The sequence below is a fragment of the Microtus ochrogaster genome, unplaced genomic scaffold, assembly GCF_000317375.1.
Source record: "Microtus ochrogaster isolate Prairie Vole_2 unplaced genomic scaffold, MicOch1.0 UNK43, whole genome shotgun sequence".
Classification (NCBI taxonomy): Eukaryota; Metazoa; Chordata; class Mammalia; order Rodentia; family Cricetidae; genus Microtus; species Microtus ochrogaster.
This window is the reverse complement of record NW_004949141.1, coordinates 2,430,869-2,445,093: the sequence shown is the minus strand read 5'-3', so window position 1 is coordinate 2,445,093 and position 14,225 is coordinate 2,430,869. Positions and strand designations below refer to the sequence as shown.

The 14,225-nt window shown below is 44.5% G+C and overlaps 1 protein-coding gene across 2 annotated transcripts in view; it reads right to left on the bottom strand.

The window, feature by feature from the left end:
- Positions 1-14,225, bottom strand: part of Vps8 (VPS8, CORVET complex subunit) — a 219,565-nt gene that overhangs the window by 137,422 nt on the left and 67,918 nt on the right. For both annotated transcript variants that reach the window (XM_005368975.3, XM_013354407.2), the window contains one exon: positions 3,574-3,620. In XM_005368975.3, the coding sequence (XP_005369032.1) occupies positions 3,574-3,620 (47 nt within the window). The remainder of the gene's footprint in view (positions 1-3,573; positions 3,621-14,225) is intronic.

The window sequence follows — 14,225 nt, the reverse complement described above, 5'->3', positions numbered from 1 at the left end:
ACACACGTCTCTACACTTCGTCTTTATTCTCTGGGGTGCTGACGTATTTCCTGCAGGGCTAAACGTCAGCCTGCTTTGTGCTATTTTCAGCTTCACCTCCTATAACAGAGTCCATTATGAATAACAGATAAGGTTCTAGTGGCGTCACTTTTACTAACACTCACATTAACGGATATGCTTTAGAGAGCTTTTTTTTGTTGCAACGGAAAAAAATAGTTAAACTCATCTTACACATCACCAGTTTTATAACTTTTTTTTTTAACATGAAGAACTTATTTGATAATACCTGCAAATTCTGAGAGGAAAGAGAAGTGGGCATCGTCAAAGAAACAGACTTGCCGCTTATCTACACTAAGTACACCGAGCCAGAGCGGATATCCAAGGAATACTGTGTGTCCACTGGGTTTCCTGAAGTACTGCCGGCTCGGCTCCCATACAATCAAGTCATTGAGCTTAATTCCTTTGGATCCTACCCACAATTATGAAAGCCTAGTGTGGCCAGCTTCATTACACTTTACTGAAATATAATCCAATACTGCACCCATCTTTACACGATTTTTACAATTATGATTACTTCACATGGGCGATAAAACTGACATTAAGTCTAATAAAATGATACTTGCATTGTACACAATTTGCTCCTAGGGGGGATCTCAATGGCATGGGTCCTTCTCAGAGAATACCAGTTTACAGAGATGGGAAGTGACACACCCTCCCTCTGCTCTAGCAAGCCTAAACTACCTACCACTGTGACTTGATTATCTGTGGCATCTCTGAAATGTTACAAAACCTCTAGATTTAGTACAGATTTAACACTACATATTCACCTCTAATACTCAATTACCATGTTTGAAACGGAAGGAACCGACCAGATAGATGGCTTAGGAATAAAGAATCAATGCTGATCAAACAGCTTATTCTATCTTTCCCCTAAGCCCGGGACTAGACAGGATCGTAGTCCAACTGAAAAGAAAGCCATATGGGAAGAAGCTAAATCTAGAACAGCTCAGCCTCAGGCCTTTGAGCCACAGCGGTGATGCTGCCCTGGCCCTCCTGTGGTTGCTGGACCTTAAAAAGCAGGCCAGGACCAGACCAGGAGCAAAAGAAAACAAGGACACGTGGGACCCTCACCCAGCAAAAGCTGGACGGAGAGAGTCTAGTTTTGAGACTCGGGAAACTAGCATTTCTATCAGACCAGACAACGAGGACCTGTGCACGTGAGCCAAGGAGGACGGAGGGAGGGCTGCGAAAGGACCAGACATTCCTCTGCATACCAGATTACACCATGACTCGGGTATTCCTCTGTGAGACTCCCAGTGACAAACACTGTATTTACCCTGGCAAAGCCCAGAGGAAAACATGCTGAGGTATCAGAAAGAAGGCTGCTGGAGAGGGGTTGGTGGAAACCAGGGGTAATAATGGGATTCTAAAGTGAGAAGGGGAAGAGTTCTGGCTTCTCTTAACGTGTTCTGGTTTAATGGGAAATCCCTGATCTCAGGCTAGCTGACAGATTGGAGAATATTTTCTTTTCAAATCATACATATAAGAAATGTTTATCTACAAAACATTTTTAGGAATAACATGAAATGTTTCTGGCAAACTTTTTACCCCATCTTGTCTTTCATTTTACAACTGTTGGGGTCATTTTAACTTCATGTCGCTATGAGAGCACTCAGAATTCCAGACAGTGAGCACAAGTCACCTCTGTCATTCAATCGTCAAGTATTAAAGAGCCACTGTGCACCAGGCCACGCTTATTTATATGGGACGCATGTCCTTCTATGATCAGAACTCTCTCAATGTGAAAAGTCGGGCCGACCGCAGTATCTAACACCATTAGGAAGCCTCTTTACCTACGCTTCCTGCTCCAGAAATGAGGCTAGCATTGCCTCTCTGAAGTATGAGAGTTAAAGGAATCAAAATATATAAACCTAAAACTACTAAGTTTATTTTAAAAATTAAAAACATAGCTAGCAAGAAACTGAGTGTGAAAATGGGGTAAAAATAACACTAAGTCAGGAAAGGAGGACATAGAGGGCCCAAAGAGCGTCACGGGGCTGAGACTCCTCAGGTCTTCACACCTGAAGAAACTTCTCACTCGGCACTGACTTATAAAGAGGAAAATGTACAATACAACACTGTCGACAATATCTGCTGTGGGCACAGTACGTGTCACTAACGTCAGCTGGGATCAATTTAAGCCATGAGGGCACAGGAGCTAGGGTTCCCTACAACTCAGTCAAAATCAGACACAGCAAACGACTGTCCCTAAATAGCCTTCACTTTCACAGGAATCTGGTTCCCAACAGACGTGTATATTCGTAAGTCACATGAATGCTGGTAGGGTTATAGCTGTGCATGAATTATATACTCACACATGACCTTTAGCCTTAGAAAGTGGTCTTAGCTACCGGCTAAGACAAAGAGCACAGGAGCTAGACCCCTCTGCTGAGAACCCCACCTCTGCCCCAACAGTGCCTGTGTGAAAAGGACAAGTCTCTTAGTCACTTGCTACCGTGGAGCATCGTCTATAAAACAGAAGAGCAACGGTCAGCCCATTGCCGTACACCTTCACAAGGTGCTACAGTTAGAGACACTGATTTGAAGGACCTAGGACCTAGCGTGGCCATTACAATGAGTGTTGAAGACTATGAACTGGCTCATGGTGGAAATTAATAAAGTTAATTCTTAAACCTAAAAAAAAAAATCTAATCCAGAGTTTTACTCTGACTTTGTTGTTAAATAAAAAGGCTCTGAAAAAAAAAGTAAATTAGCAAAATGAACCTAGCCTCTTTTGAAAGACATGAAATACTGCGGTGAGTGACAGCCCGTAAGGGTTGTATCACCCTGCAGAGATCCACAGCTAAGCGCTGGGCCGAGCTTCCAGTCCAAGAGAGGGAGGAGCGATAATATGAGCAAAGGGGGCAAGACCATGATGGGGATACCCACCGAGACCGCCGACTTGTGGGAGCTCACTGATCCTGGACAGATAGCAGGAGAACCTGCATAGGAGCAAACTAGGCCCACTGAGTGTGGGCAACAGTTAGACAGCTTGGGCAGTCTACAGGGGTACTGGCAATAGGGCCAGGATTTATCCCTAGAGTTTGAACTGGCATCTAGGAGCCCATTCTCTTTGGAGGGATCCCTTGCTCAGCCTAGATAAGGGGGGAGGGCCTCGATTCTGCCTCAAAGTGAAGTGTCAGACTTTGTTGACTCCCCTTGGGAAGCCTTACCCTCTCTGAAAAGTGGATCGGGGGCTGGGGTGGGGGCAAAGTGGGGGACAGAGTGGGAAAGAGAACCAGGTTAGCTATGTAAAATGAGGAAAAGATTGTTTTTAAAAAAATTTAAAAAGAGTTGCATCACCCCATGTGATGCCTTCCCCTCTGTTTCGGTCGCACACGAGCACAGATGATAAACCACAAGCTTCTGTTTGGGAAAAGCTCATCGTATGAAGGGTCTGCGAGAATGAAGTTGTGCAAATTAAGAAAAATTCTAGTTAAATCTATAGAATTCCTAAGCAAGACACTACCTGGGTCGGGAAAGACTCAAGCTGACGGGGCAATGGGTACTCACTTTCGTTGAAGCAGAAGGCAGTAGTCCACTATGACGGGCACTGTGTCCTGGAAGATAACATAAAACGGCATCAGCTCCCCGACCCACAACCACTGGGGAAGCAAAGGTCGGCGTTAGGTGCTGGGAGACTCCTGGGATGATACAACTTTGGACCGGCTGTCCACAAGCAAACCTGCACCCACAATTTGAGGGTAGGAGGTTTGTTTTTTCTAAGACTTTATTTTTGTTTTATACTCATGGATGTTTTGCCTGTGTGTATATCTGTTCACAACAGGCATGCAGCCCACAGAGGCCAGAAGAAGGCATTGGTTCCACTGAAGTTACAGACACATGTGAACTGCCATGTGGGTTAGGGGAATCAAACCCAGGTAAGAGCAGCCAGTGCCCTTTAACTACTGAGTCATCTCCAGCCCCCTGCCCAAATAAATGTTTAAATACATTTTGGGGTATTTACTGTAGTTATGTAACAGAAGGAGAGGGCAGCAGTGGGCAAGAGGGGAAAGCAATAAGAATGTGAATTAAATTCAATATAAACATGAGAAAATGGTAAAATTTTCTATTTATAGCATTATTAAGTACAAGCTTATAGAGTTTACAATGACATTAAAATAAATAACAGACATCAAATTGGAAATATATTTAGTGTTGATGGTGCTTCAAGTGACTTAAATTTACCTATGTTTTTGCTTACATTCTAAACTAACTTTATAGTTGGTTTAACTTCTCAGTTTTATATTTCAGAGTTCATCATGTATGGCCTCATATAAAGTGAGTGGCGACTCATAATTGTGGCATTTTTCAAATAGCAGCTCATTAGGGCTGGAAACTAACAGTCTGGGCTTGCTGTCATCTCTCATCCTCAGTACAGGACACCTACATCCAAGAGACCTAGACCAGGCAGAAAAGCAGTCCCATCAGAGCTAGCAGACCGCACAGAACACAGTCCACACTGGACACAGGTCACAGCGGGAAAGCCTTCTTGCCAGAGGGAAGATCTGAAATCCTGACGTGATCACAGGGCTGTCCTTATGCCATCTCCTTTTCCTATCAATATTTCTCAGGACCAGATTTATAACTCTATTTAGACTCTTCGCAAACAGGACCTGTAGGCTGGTCAGATGACTCGTCATTAAAAGCACTTGTCACCCAGCCTAATGTCCTGGCTCAAACCCACATGGTGGAATGAGGGGCCTGACTCCTTCAGGTTGTCATCTGATGTCCAGACTTGTGCCACAGTATCTAAATGCCCACATATACACTCACACGGAATAAATAAATACATGAGGTTTAAAACCAGGAATTAATCTCTCAGAGTCACTAAGCATTAGAGCTCACAGGATCTCAATGTTCTGCAAGAGAATACTGCAGGCTAGGTAACTGGGTGGGACTACTTAGGGATGCTGGGGGTGGGAAGGGATCTAAAGATAGCATTTGAAATACACTGATAAGGGTTAGAAATCTCTCAGCAGTTAAGGACCCAAGTTGGGCCCCAGCACACACATTAGCTGGCCTGAAAACTTCCTGTAATAGTTCCAAAGGATCCAACCCTTCCACTTCCATGTGCACCTACACTCACTCATAGACACACACATCCATGTATTTGTGTCTGGGTGTGTGTAATACACATAATTAAAAGTCATAATACATCTTTTAAAATTACATAAATAAGTAAAATACACAGCCGGAATCTCACAAAAGAAAAGACAAACGGGGTCTGAAGTGGATGGGCTTGGGAGCCCACGAGGGTTATACAGTCAATGTGCAGCTGACAGATGTACTGGACTAATCCACAGTAAGTGAAGACGCACACTCCACCTAGAGAACCCTTTTGTGCAGCGTTGCGGACGCACCTGTCCTTTGGATAAGTCACTGTCCATTATGTAGAAATCCTGTGAAATCATGGCACTTCTCCCTTCTATAGTGTCCCAACCTGACTTTTCCTGTAGGGTAACTGGATATCTCCCCCACACCATGAAGCCATGGTGTAAAAAGGATTCAGTCAAGTCCTTGCTCTTGTAGCCAGAGAGCAAGGCTACACAAAATCTACACAAAAGTGGTCCCACACACACTTTCTTTATTGAGAGCAGTCGCTGATAAAAAAGGAGCCTCGTACAGAGGTAATAAGGTGTAATCTACTGGTCTTCTGCTCTGCCTTAACAGGCTACTAATATTCTGTCTTTACCCTTTACCTTGCTTTTAACTAACACAGGATCATAACCCAGGAAATTAACTGTTTATACAGGAAAAAGCTAAAACTAGCTTCATAGAGAAAAATTCTCACCTGGACACCCTGCTGGAGCAAGGTCCCCAGAAGAGATTCCTTTTAACTTAACCAGCTGGATGCTAATGCAAGTCAAGCCCACAGGTTAAGTGTAGCTACCACTGTAGCTGTGTTCCCGCCACAGGGGAACTTCACAGCCACGCCCGCTCTGAACCTTGAAGCACCTCCTTGCCAGGTCTGTGAAAATGCACACTTGATACTACTTTGTTGCCGCCTATGGGATTGTTAACTTGTCTGTGTGCCTATGTAACCTGAAAGCTTTGTGGAGACAGATCACCTCCTTCTTTTTACCCTTGTGCTTCATGCTTTGCCCTAATCCCTTTTTTACCCTGATGTCCTATGCCTGAAGCCTTTACCCTTATGCTCTGCCCTTATGTCTAAGGCCTTATGCCCTATGCCCTTGTGCCCTATGCCCTTGTGCCCTATGCCCTTGTGCCCTATGACCTTATGCTCATCTCCCCCAAGGAATACAGAAGCATGCAGGTAAACATGCCTAAGTCGGTCAGCTAGTTCTACCCCTCAGATCCCGTTCCCAAGCCAGTCTTCGCTTGTGGTAGAAGTCCTGTTCTGAACCCTGAGGGAGTGCTGAGACTGGCACTCAGTAGCTTTCGACAGAGGACTGAGAAGCAAAGCGAGGCACCAGAAGTCAACCAGGTGGCACTGTAGGTCTGCCGGTCACAAAGGAGCCTGTGTTCCAATGCCATGAAGAAGCTTAGAGTGAGCAGAGGAACCTAAAACTGGATTCTTAACTACCCTGCATCCTCAATAGAAGGAAATTTGAAGTTGAAAACCTAGCTCCTGGCCCAGGGAGATGAGCAGGGAGGTGTGCCTCAAGGTTGAAATGATGAAATCTATGCCCTGGCAATGCTGCAGCAGGCATGGCAGCCCATGTATGGCGGTTCTGTTGAACTTGTCCAGTTGGGTTTCACAGTCTAAGTTGATGAGCATGACTGACCAGGTCTCTTCCTCAAGAGGGCACCAGATCTCATCACAGATGGCTGTGAGCCACCATGTGGCTGCTGGGAATTGAACTCAGGACCTTTGGAAGAGCAGGCAGTGCTCTTAGCCACTGAGTTATCGCCAGGTGGGATAAACTGTACTCTGAGACTGTCACTAAGACTCTGGTAACAGACTGTCACTCCCTCCTTAGAATGGGAATGCCCAGGCCGAGAAATTAGTGTAGTGGCTTTGGGAAAAGGTACGTGTAGGCCACATGAAAGAACTGGGTTCCCAAGCTCCCCCAAGAAAGAGTAAGCAATGCCCATAAAGCCCCCCTTAAAGATGTGCTGAAAATAAAACATCTGAACACCTCATGAGATAATGTGCCAAGAATGAGTGCCACTGGGGGCTGCCAATGCCTGCAGTGAAACCCTAAGACTTTCCAGTTTCTGGAATCTATTTTAAAAACTACTAGAGGCAAAGAAGAAAAGGAGAACTCCATTTAAAGTGTTTTTAGAAAGTAACATTGATGCATTTTCCTTCCCTCATCAGTTCTACTCCACCAATGCAGACTTTAAAACAAAAGGGGGGCACACACTTCTGTCTATCAGCACTGGGAATTACTAAGACACCCCATGCATGATTCCACGGCTGGGAAGTCGCTGGTGTGGCAACTGAGGACTTTGTCTTCCTAGTGTCGGAGAGAGACAGCTGCAGTGTTTGGGATAGAGGACATAAGAGAGGCAGGAAGAGGGGGAAGAGAGCAAGAGGAAGCAGAAAGTAAAAAGAAGGAGTACCAGTGTGTGCGTGACCGGAATCCCAAATAAGAAAGAAAGCGAAAGCGCTGGGACGCAGCCAGTAGCTCAACAGGGAATTCAATAATGTTTCCTGAAATAAAAACACTTGCATCTCCATCCTGAAAGAGCACACCACACACAAGAGGGAAATGGCCCGAAATGACACTTGGAGATGCAGTGGTTCTAAAAATAAAAGGCCAGGAAGTAAACCTGCCATCTGGGAGAGCACAAACTCCTCAGGCTAACCCTGATTTACCCAGTGACAGTCAATGCCAGAGGTAACAATGTTTGCTACATCCTTAATGAAATGACCTCTCAATAGAAAACCCAGAGATCAGCAATTTGAAGGCACAGCTCTAGAATGCTGATCTCACAGACCTTGAAAATGCTCCTAAGTACAGTGTTCTCTAGCCTCCTTCTCATCACACTTTCCCACTCCTTCCTTACACTATTACATGAACACTGGTACCTTATCCTAAAAGAACTGCATTCTCCCCAACCAGTACCCTAATGCTGCTGTCTTGAACTTCATAGGGTACACAAGTGACAAGTGTGTTCTCCTGCAATAACACTGCAACCGAGCCAGTGCATGTGTTATTGCACCTGGATTTTCCCCGAACATAAATCCAAGAGGACAATTCACCAGGATGACTTATGTTTAAAAAAAAAAAAAAGACAATAGGAAAAGAGAGAAATTGTAAATCAGAAGATACATATATCCAACAGATACTCAAAAAAGAACACACACAAAAATAAATAAATATACAAACAAACAAATAAATGGGGCACATCCATAGGCTGACAACTTCGCAGAACTAAGAGATAATGAGATGACTGAAAAGCTAAAAATAGGAGGCTACTAAGCAGATGAATAAAACAGAATCAATTCATACTAAGAAAGTAAGTTATAAAATTAATTTAGAATCAAGACAAGAATGATAGCAATATAAATGAAAGCATGAGTAAGGAGACTGGAGAGATGGCTTTGCTGCTGAGAGCACTGGCTGCTCTTGCGGACGACCTGGGTCCAAGTCTAAGCACCCACATGGTGGCTCAAAATCATCTGTAACCCCAGCTCTAAGGAATCTGACACCCTCTTTTGGCTTGTTTGGGTACTTCGTGCACGTGGTACACAGACATCCATGCAGGCAAAACACCCATGCACATAAAATATTAAAAAAAAAATAAGGAAGAAATTTTGAAGATAAAATTTGAAACAATGAAATTTCATCAGGAAAACTGAGATGCTTAAAAAGAACCAAACAGAAATTTGGGAAATCAAAGAATAAAACACACAGAAGAACCTGCATTAAAAGCTTTATATACAGATTGGAACATTTCTGTATGGATGGGGAGGACTATTAGGTCTCACCCCTATCCCAGGCCCTGTTGGCAGCTTATGGCTGTGGGCTGTAGTACATCCCCACAATCCAATAAATGCCCTACACCCAGGCCTGTGCAAACAGCCCTGATCAAACTCAGTGGGCTATTCAAAATCAAACAAGCAAGGGTATAGTAGGAAGAAACGGGGTTGCAGAAGGAGACAGGAGAGGGATGGGGTAAGTATCATCAAAATAAATTATATGTATAAAACAGTAAAAAATTAAAATTTACTGTTAAAAAACTCAAGGTGGTGGTACACACCTTTAACCCTAGCACTCAGGAGGCAGAGGCAGATGGAACTCTATGAATTCAAGCCATCCTGGTTCATAGAGCAAGTTTCAGGACAGCCAGAACTACATAGTGAGATCATGTCTCAAAACCAACAAAACCAAACTGAACTAAACAGCAGAAAATATCACCAGAGACATGATCAAGCCCAAAATGAATTCCAGGTATGGGGACAACGTCAAGACAACAACACATAGAGATGTATAAAAAGAAAAGGCAACTAATAATCACAACCCAGGCTTCCAGGAACTCTGCAAAATGTTCAAGACCCACTGAGGCATAAGGCAATGAGATGAAGTCTTAAGGCATATACAAACACATCGTGAAAAAGTAGTAAAGACTTCCCAGACCTAGGGGAAAACATCCAAACCCAAAGACATTAAGATGTGACCACAAAAGAACCTAGTCATGGCATGTCATAGCAAAATGTCAAAAATGCAAAGCTGCGAAATAATACTAAAAGTTATAAACGAAAAACTTCCAACCACACACAAAGGCAGCAACACTATCAGATCTGTCACCGACACGGAAAGCCAGGAAAACATGGATCCTGTCGATTCTAAGCACTGAAAAGTAACTGCCAACCAAGTTCATTCCATAAAGCCAAGCTCTCTCTTAAAACCGATGGAGAAATGAGTGTTTCCAGAACAAACTGAGGCAGTTCATGATAACAGAGCCAATACTGTAGAAAATTCTTAAGGGATACTCTATGCAGAAGAAGATTATTCTGCCCACAAGGACCCAGGAGAGAGTGTATTTCACAAGAAAACAGATAACAGAGCACAACAAGGCTGGAATCAATTAACCAGCAAACCAATGAGAAGGAAAAAACTGCCATTGGTTCACCCAAACAGAACCACCAACAAAACCTTAGGACATAGCAAAATCTACATCAACAATTGTAGGTGGAGACTGCTCATTCATTTCCTGGCTACCCAGACCCAAAATAATCACACAGAAACTATATTAATTGCAATACTGTTTGGTCAATAGCTTAAGCATATTTCTAGCTAGCTCTTACATCTTTTTTTTGTTTTGTTTTGTTTTTCGAGACAAGGTTTCTCTGTGGCTTTGGAGCCTGTCCTGGAACTAGCTCTTGTAGACCAGGCTGGTCTCGAACTCACAGAGATCCGCCTGCCTCTGCCTCCCAAGTGCTGGGATTAAAGGCGTGCGCCACCACCGCCCGGCCAGCTCTTACATCTTAAATTAATCCAATTCTATTATTTTATATTTTATCATGAGGTTCGTGGTTTACCAGTACTGCCTCGCAAGCGTCTTTCTCCTCAGGCAGCTACATGGGGTCTCCCTGACTCCGCCCACTCTCTCCTCCTCTATCTACTTGGAATTCCCACCTTGCCCTATTCTGTGCTGCAATAGGCCCAAAGTAGCTTCTTTATTAACCAATGGTATTCTAAGAAAAACATCATCCTAAGAAGCAGGTATTTCCAACAGCAAAACAAGACAAGAACATACAGGTCATACACACAAACACAACAAAACACAACAGACAATCTCCCTGATGAACAAACATGTGAAAGGGAAAAGTCAGACTGTCCCTGTTTGGATGTACCTGAAGGATCTCATGAACTCCATCAGAAAACTGCTAGATCAGATGATATTTTCAACAAAGTTTCAGGAGACAAAATCAAAGCACAAGACCGGTTTTTACTCATACCAATAACAAATTTGCTGAGAAAGATAATAAAATAATAAAGAATAATAAAATTGCTTCATCTACCATTGAAGAAGAGAGGAAGAAACACAGCCACAGAGGTAAGCGCCTGCACAATGTAACTGAACGAGACACCAGGCACTGAAGAAGTCTGCCATGCTCGAGAGTTGGCAGGATTAATATTATGGAGATGGCTATATTACAATACTAAAAGTGTCTGCAGGTTCAATAGAACCCCTTCAAAATTCCAGTGGCAGGTAGAGGAAGGTAGAAACCTGAACATTGTATACTGACTCTGAAAGAAAAGTGAGGTTGCTGACAGCAGGCATGAAGCGCCACCTGCTGGCAGAACACAATTAGCACTACTGACATTTTAACTCGGGTTAGTTTTTCTGTTTTCAATAATAGCTTTATTTTTAAAATTTGTTTTTCTTGAGGCAAGGTCTCACTCAGTAACGCAGGCTGGCCTGGCACCTATGATTTTTCTGCCTCATATTGCTAAGCAATGGGATTAAAGACTAAAGTACAGCAAACCTAGACTAGACACTAACTCATATGATCACCCAGGATTGGAAGTCTTTTTAAAAGACTGAGTCCCGTGAATAGAGGGGGAAGGCCAGTCTCAGAACATAAAGCTATCATATGAAAATGCCAGGGGTCTGGAGAGATGGCTAAACTGGCAAAATGTTTGCCATGCAAGCATGAGAACTGAGTCCAATGCCCAGCACCCACGTAAAAGCTGGGCAGGGCAACGTATGTGTAACCCAGCACACCAGAGAGATGACATGAGAAACCCTGGGGACTGCTACCCAGTCGGTCTCCTCCAGGCTCAGCGAGAGGCTCTGTCTCCTCTCCACTAAGGTGGAGAGCAACTGAGGAGGACCCCAGTATCCGTCTCTAGCTTCCACATGCACACACTCACACATGTGCACACGCAGAAGACAAAGCAGAAGCAGACAGACATAGACGACACAGTCACAGACAGGAAGCAAGGAAGGAAGGAATGAAGAATCTCAATGCTAGGGGCAAGCTTCCTCTTATGGGTCATTGGCCAGAAAGGCCTGGTGGGTCCCCCAAAACAACAGAGACTATGGCTACTGCTGTCGATTGCCCTTGGGAACTAGAAGGAAGACCTTACTGTACAAGACTCCCAGGTGCTTTGGTCCAGGACATGAAGAAACAAAGCTGAAAGTGAGCTGGAAGCTCCCTCCTTGTTGGCATTTCATGGTGCTAGAACGTGCTATGCAGGCTGCTGGGGAGAACTGTCATCAACGGTCTCACTCAGCTGGTCAGTTACACTAGGGCCAGCCAGTCACGGTGTGCCCACTGGTGCGGTTACGGGGAAAAGCAGCTTTTTTCTAGCGGAGTTGAGGCCTGCTCTACAAGAGGGACTTCATATCTGGTACAGTAAACCCGGGCAGGAGTCTGCTCCTAGTGAGGAAGTCACTTCTGCTGTTCGGCTAACTGGGCATGGTGTGCCACCTGTCAACTTCCTTCTACACAGTCACACTGATGCCAAAGCTCCTGATGCTCTTGGGCCTGGTAAGAGATAGGTGGTGGTTACTGCAGATACTCTTAGTTTACCTAAGTGATGTCAAACACTCAGTCCTGAATGGAGTATCTACACCACCTGCTCCCAAGCTCATCACAGAAGAGGCTCAGGAAGAATGTGAGGGCCAGAGGAAAGCAGGGGTGTCATGGGCCATTGTCTTCTAAGCATGGCATGGCCACTGTTCTCGTGAGCTCTCCACGGCTGCTACTACCTACACAAGACTTACACAAGATTGGCCCGTCGACATTCTGTCCAAGCATAGGAGAGGGTCGTCCTTTTCCTGCAGGTTTATGGCAGTTTACTCTCTGATGCTGGGAGGGGTTTACAGGCTCTACTCCTCTTCAAAGATCTAAAGTTAGAGAAAGAAAAGACAAGAGACAAGGCATGCAAGTAGAAGGGGATGGGGAGAAAGAAGGGATGAGCAGAAGAAAGAGGAGACAAGATACGGCAGTAGGGTGAACAGAATCAAAACATAATACATACAGGTACATGTATGAAAATATAATATGAAATAAAAATTAAAAAAGACAATGTCCCTCCTAGTCAGAAGTCATCCTCCCTTTATTTGAATACATCTAACAATAGAAAGGCATTCATCCAAGACCTATTTCACCAGCAGGGCTTCATCTCACACTAAAATGTGCGAGCTCCTACTTTTCCCCCTCTCATCTTCTAGACACCAGACTGGCCTCAAAAATCACGAAGCAATAAGGGATAGCCTTGAACTGAATATCCTTGGGGCTCAGTCAGGCTCTTGCAACTCAAGAGTTACATGAAATCTTTCACCACATTCCACGCCTTCTCCTGATCTCGCCCCACTCTGTCCTCTGGGACGCTGTGTGCTGCAGACAAGTCCAAAGGTCATCCATACATGCGCAGTGGTCCTCTTACACGTGCTGTCTCACCTCAGCCATGGCAGAGAAGCTTGCCCATGCAGCAGACCGTAGTTAACAGAGACTCCTAACTGGCCAATGCTGAGAGCAAGTGAGTGCCCAGCCCGAGGTGAGGCATCTCCATCATCACCTTCAAGGCTCAGTGGGCACCATGAAGAAGAGACAGGAAGAACTTGGGAGCCAGAAGACAGAAAAGAGTGTTTGGTCTTATCGGTGTGCACCCTGTGTGCTGTGACTGGAAGGGATTACCCAGTTGCTTTCTCGTTAGATGCCAGGCTTGCTCGGAGGAGGAAAGTCACTTCTGATGCTGTAAACCTGGCCAGGAGCCCACGGCTCAGGAGGTCATGGGCCCTACCGAGGACTGAACAGACTGAACCCTTCTGAACTTCTTCACAGACGAGGACACACACATTGCTGAGGGCTATCAGCAGTTTATGTTGCTAAGGGAGGGGGAGCACTCCCTCCAGTAACTGACCCCCCACCTATGCAGATGAGAGCAACCCTTACTCTGTGGGGCACATGAAAACAGAGTGAGAACTGGCTAGGAGAAGAAACTCAACAGGAGGGGCAGGGTGATTAGGAGGGTACTGGGGTGAATATATATTAATTTTAAAAAAAAAATAGTTTTAAATGCCTATCTAGCTAGATCTTCGGAATCTAGGTCACTTTCAGTATTGATTCTTGGTGCCATCTCTGACAGGCTCATCACTAAATCTTTACCTACACTACTAATAAACACGGGATATGAAGTATGTACACATGTGTACACTACATACACTTATACATACATGTGGAGATTATTTACGGGAGTGACAACAAACTGGTAGAAAAGGAGCATAGGATCTAC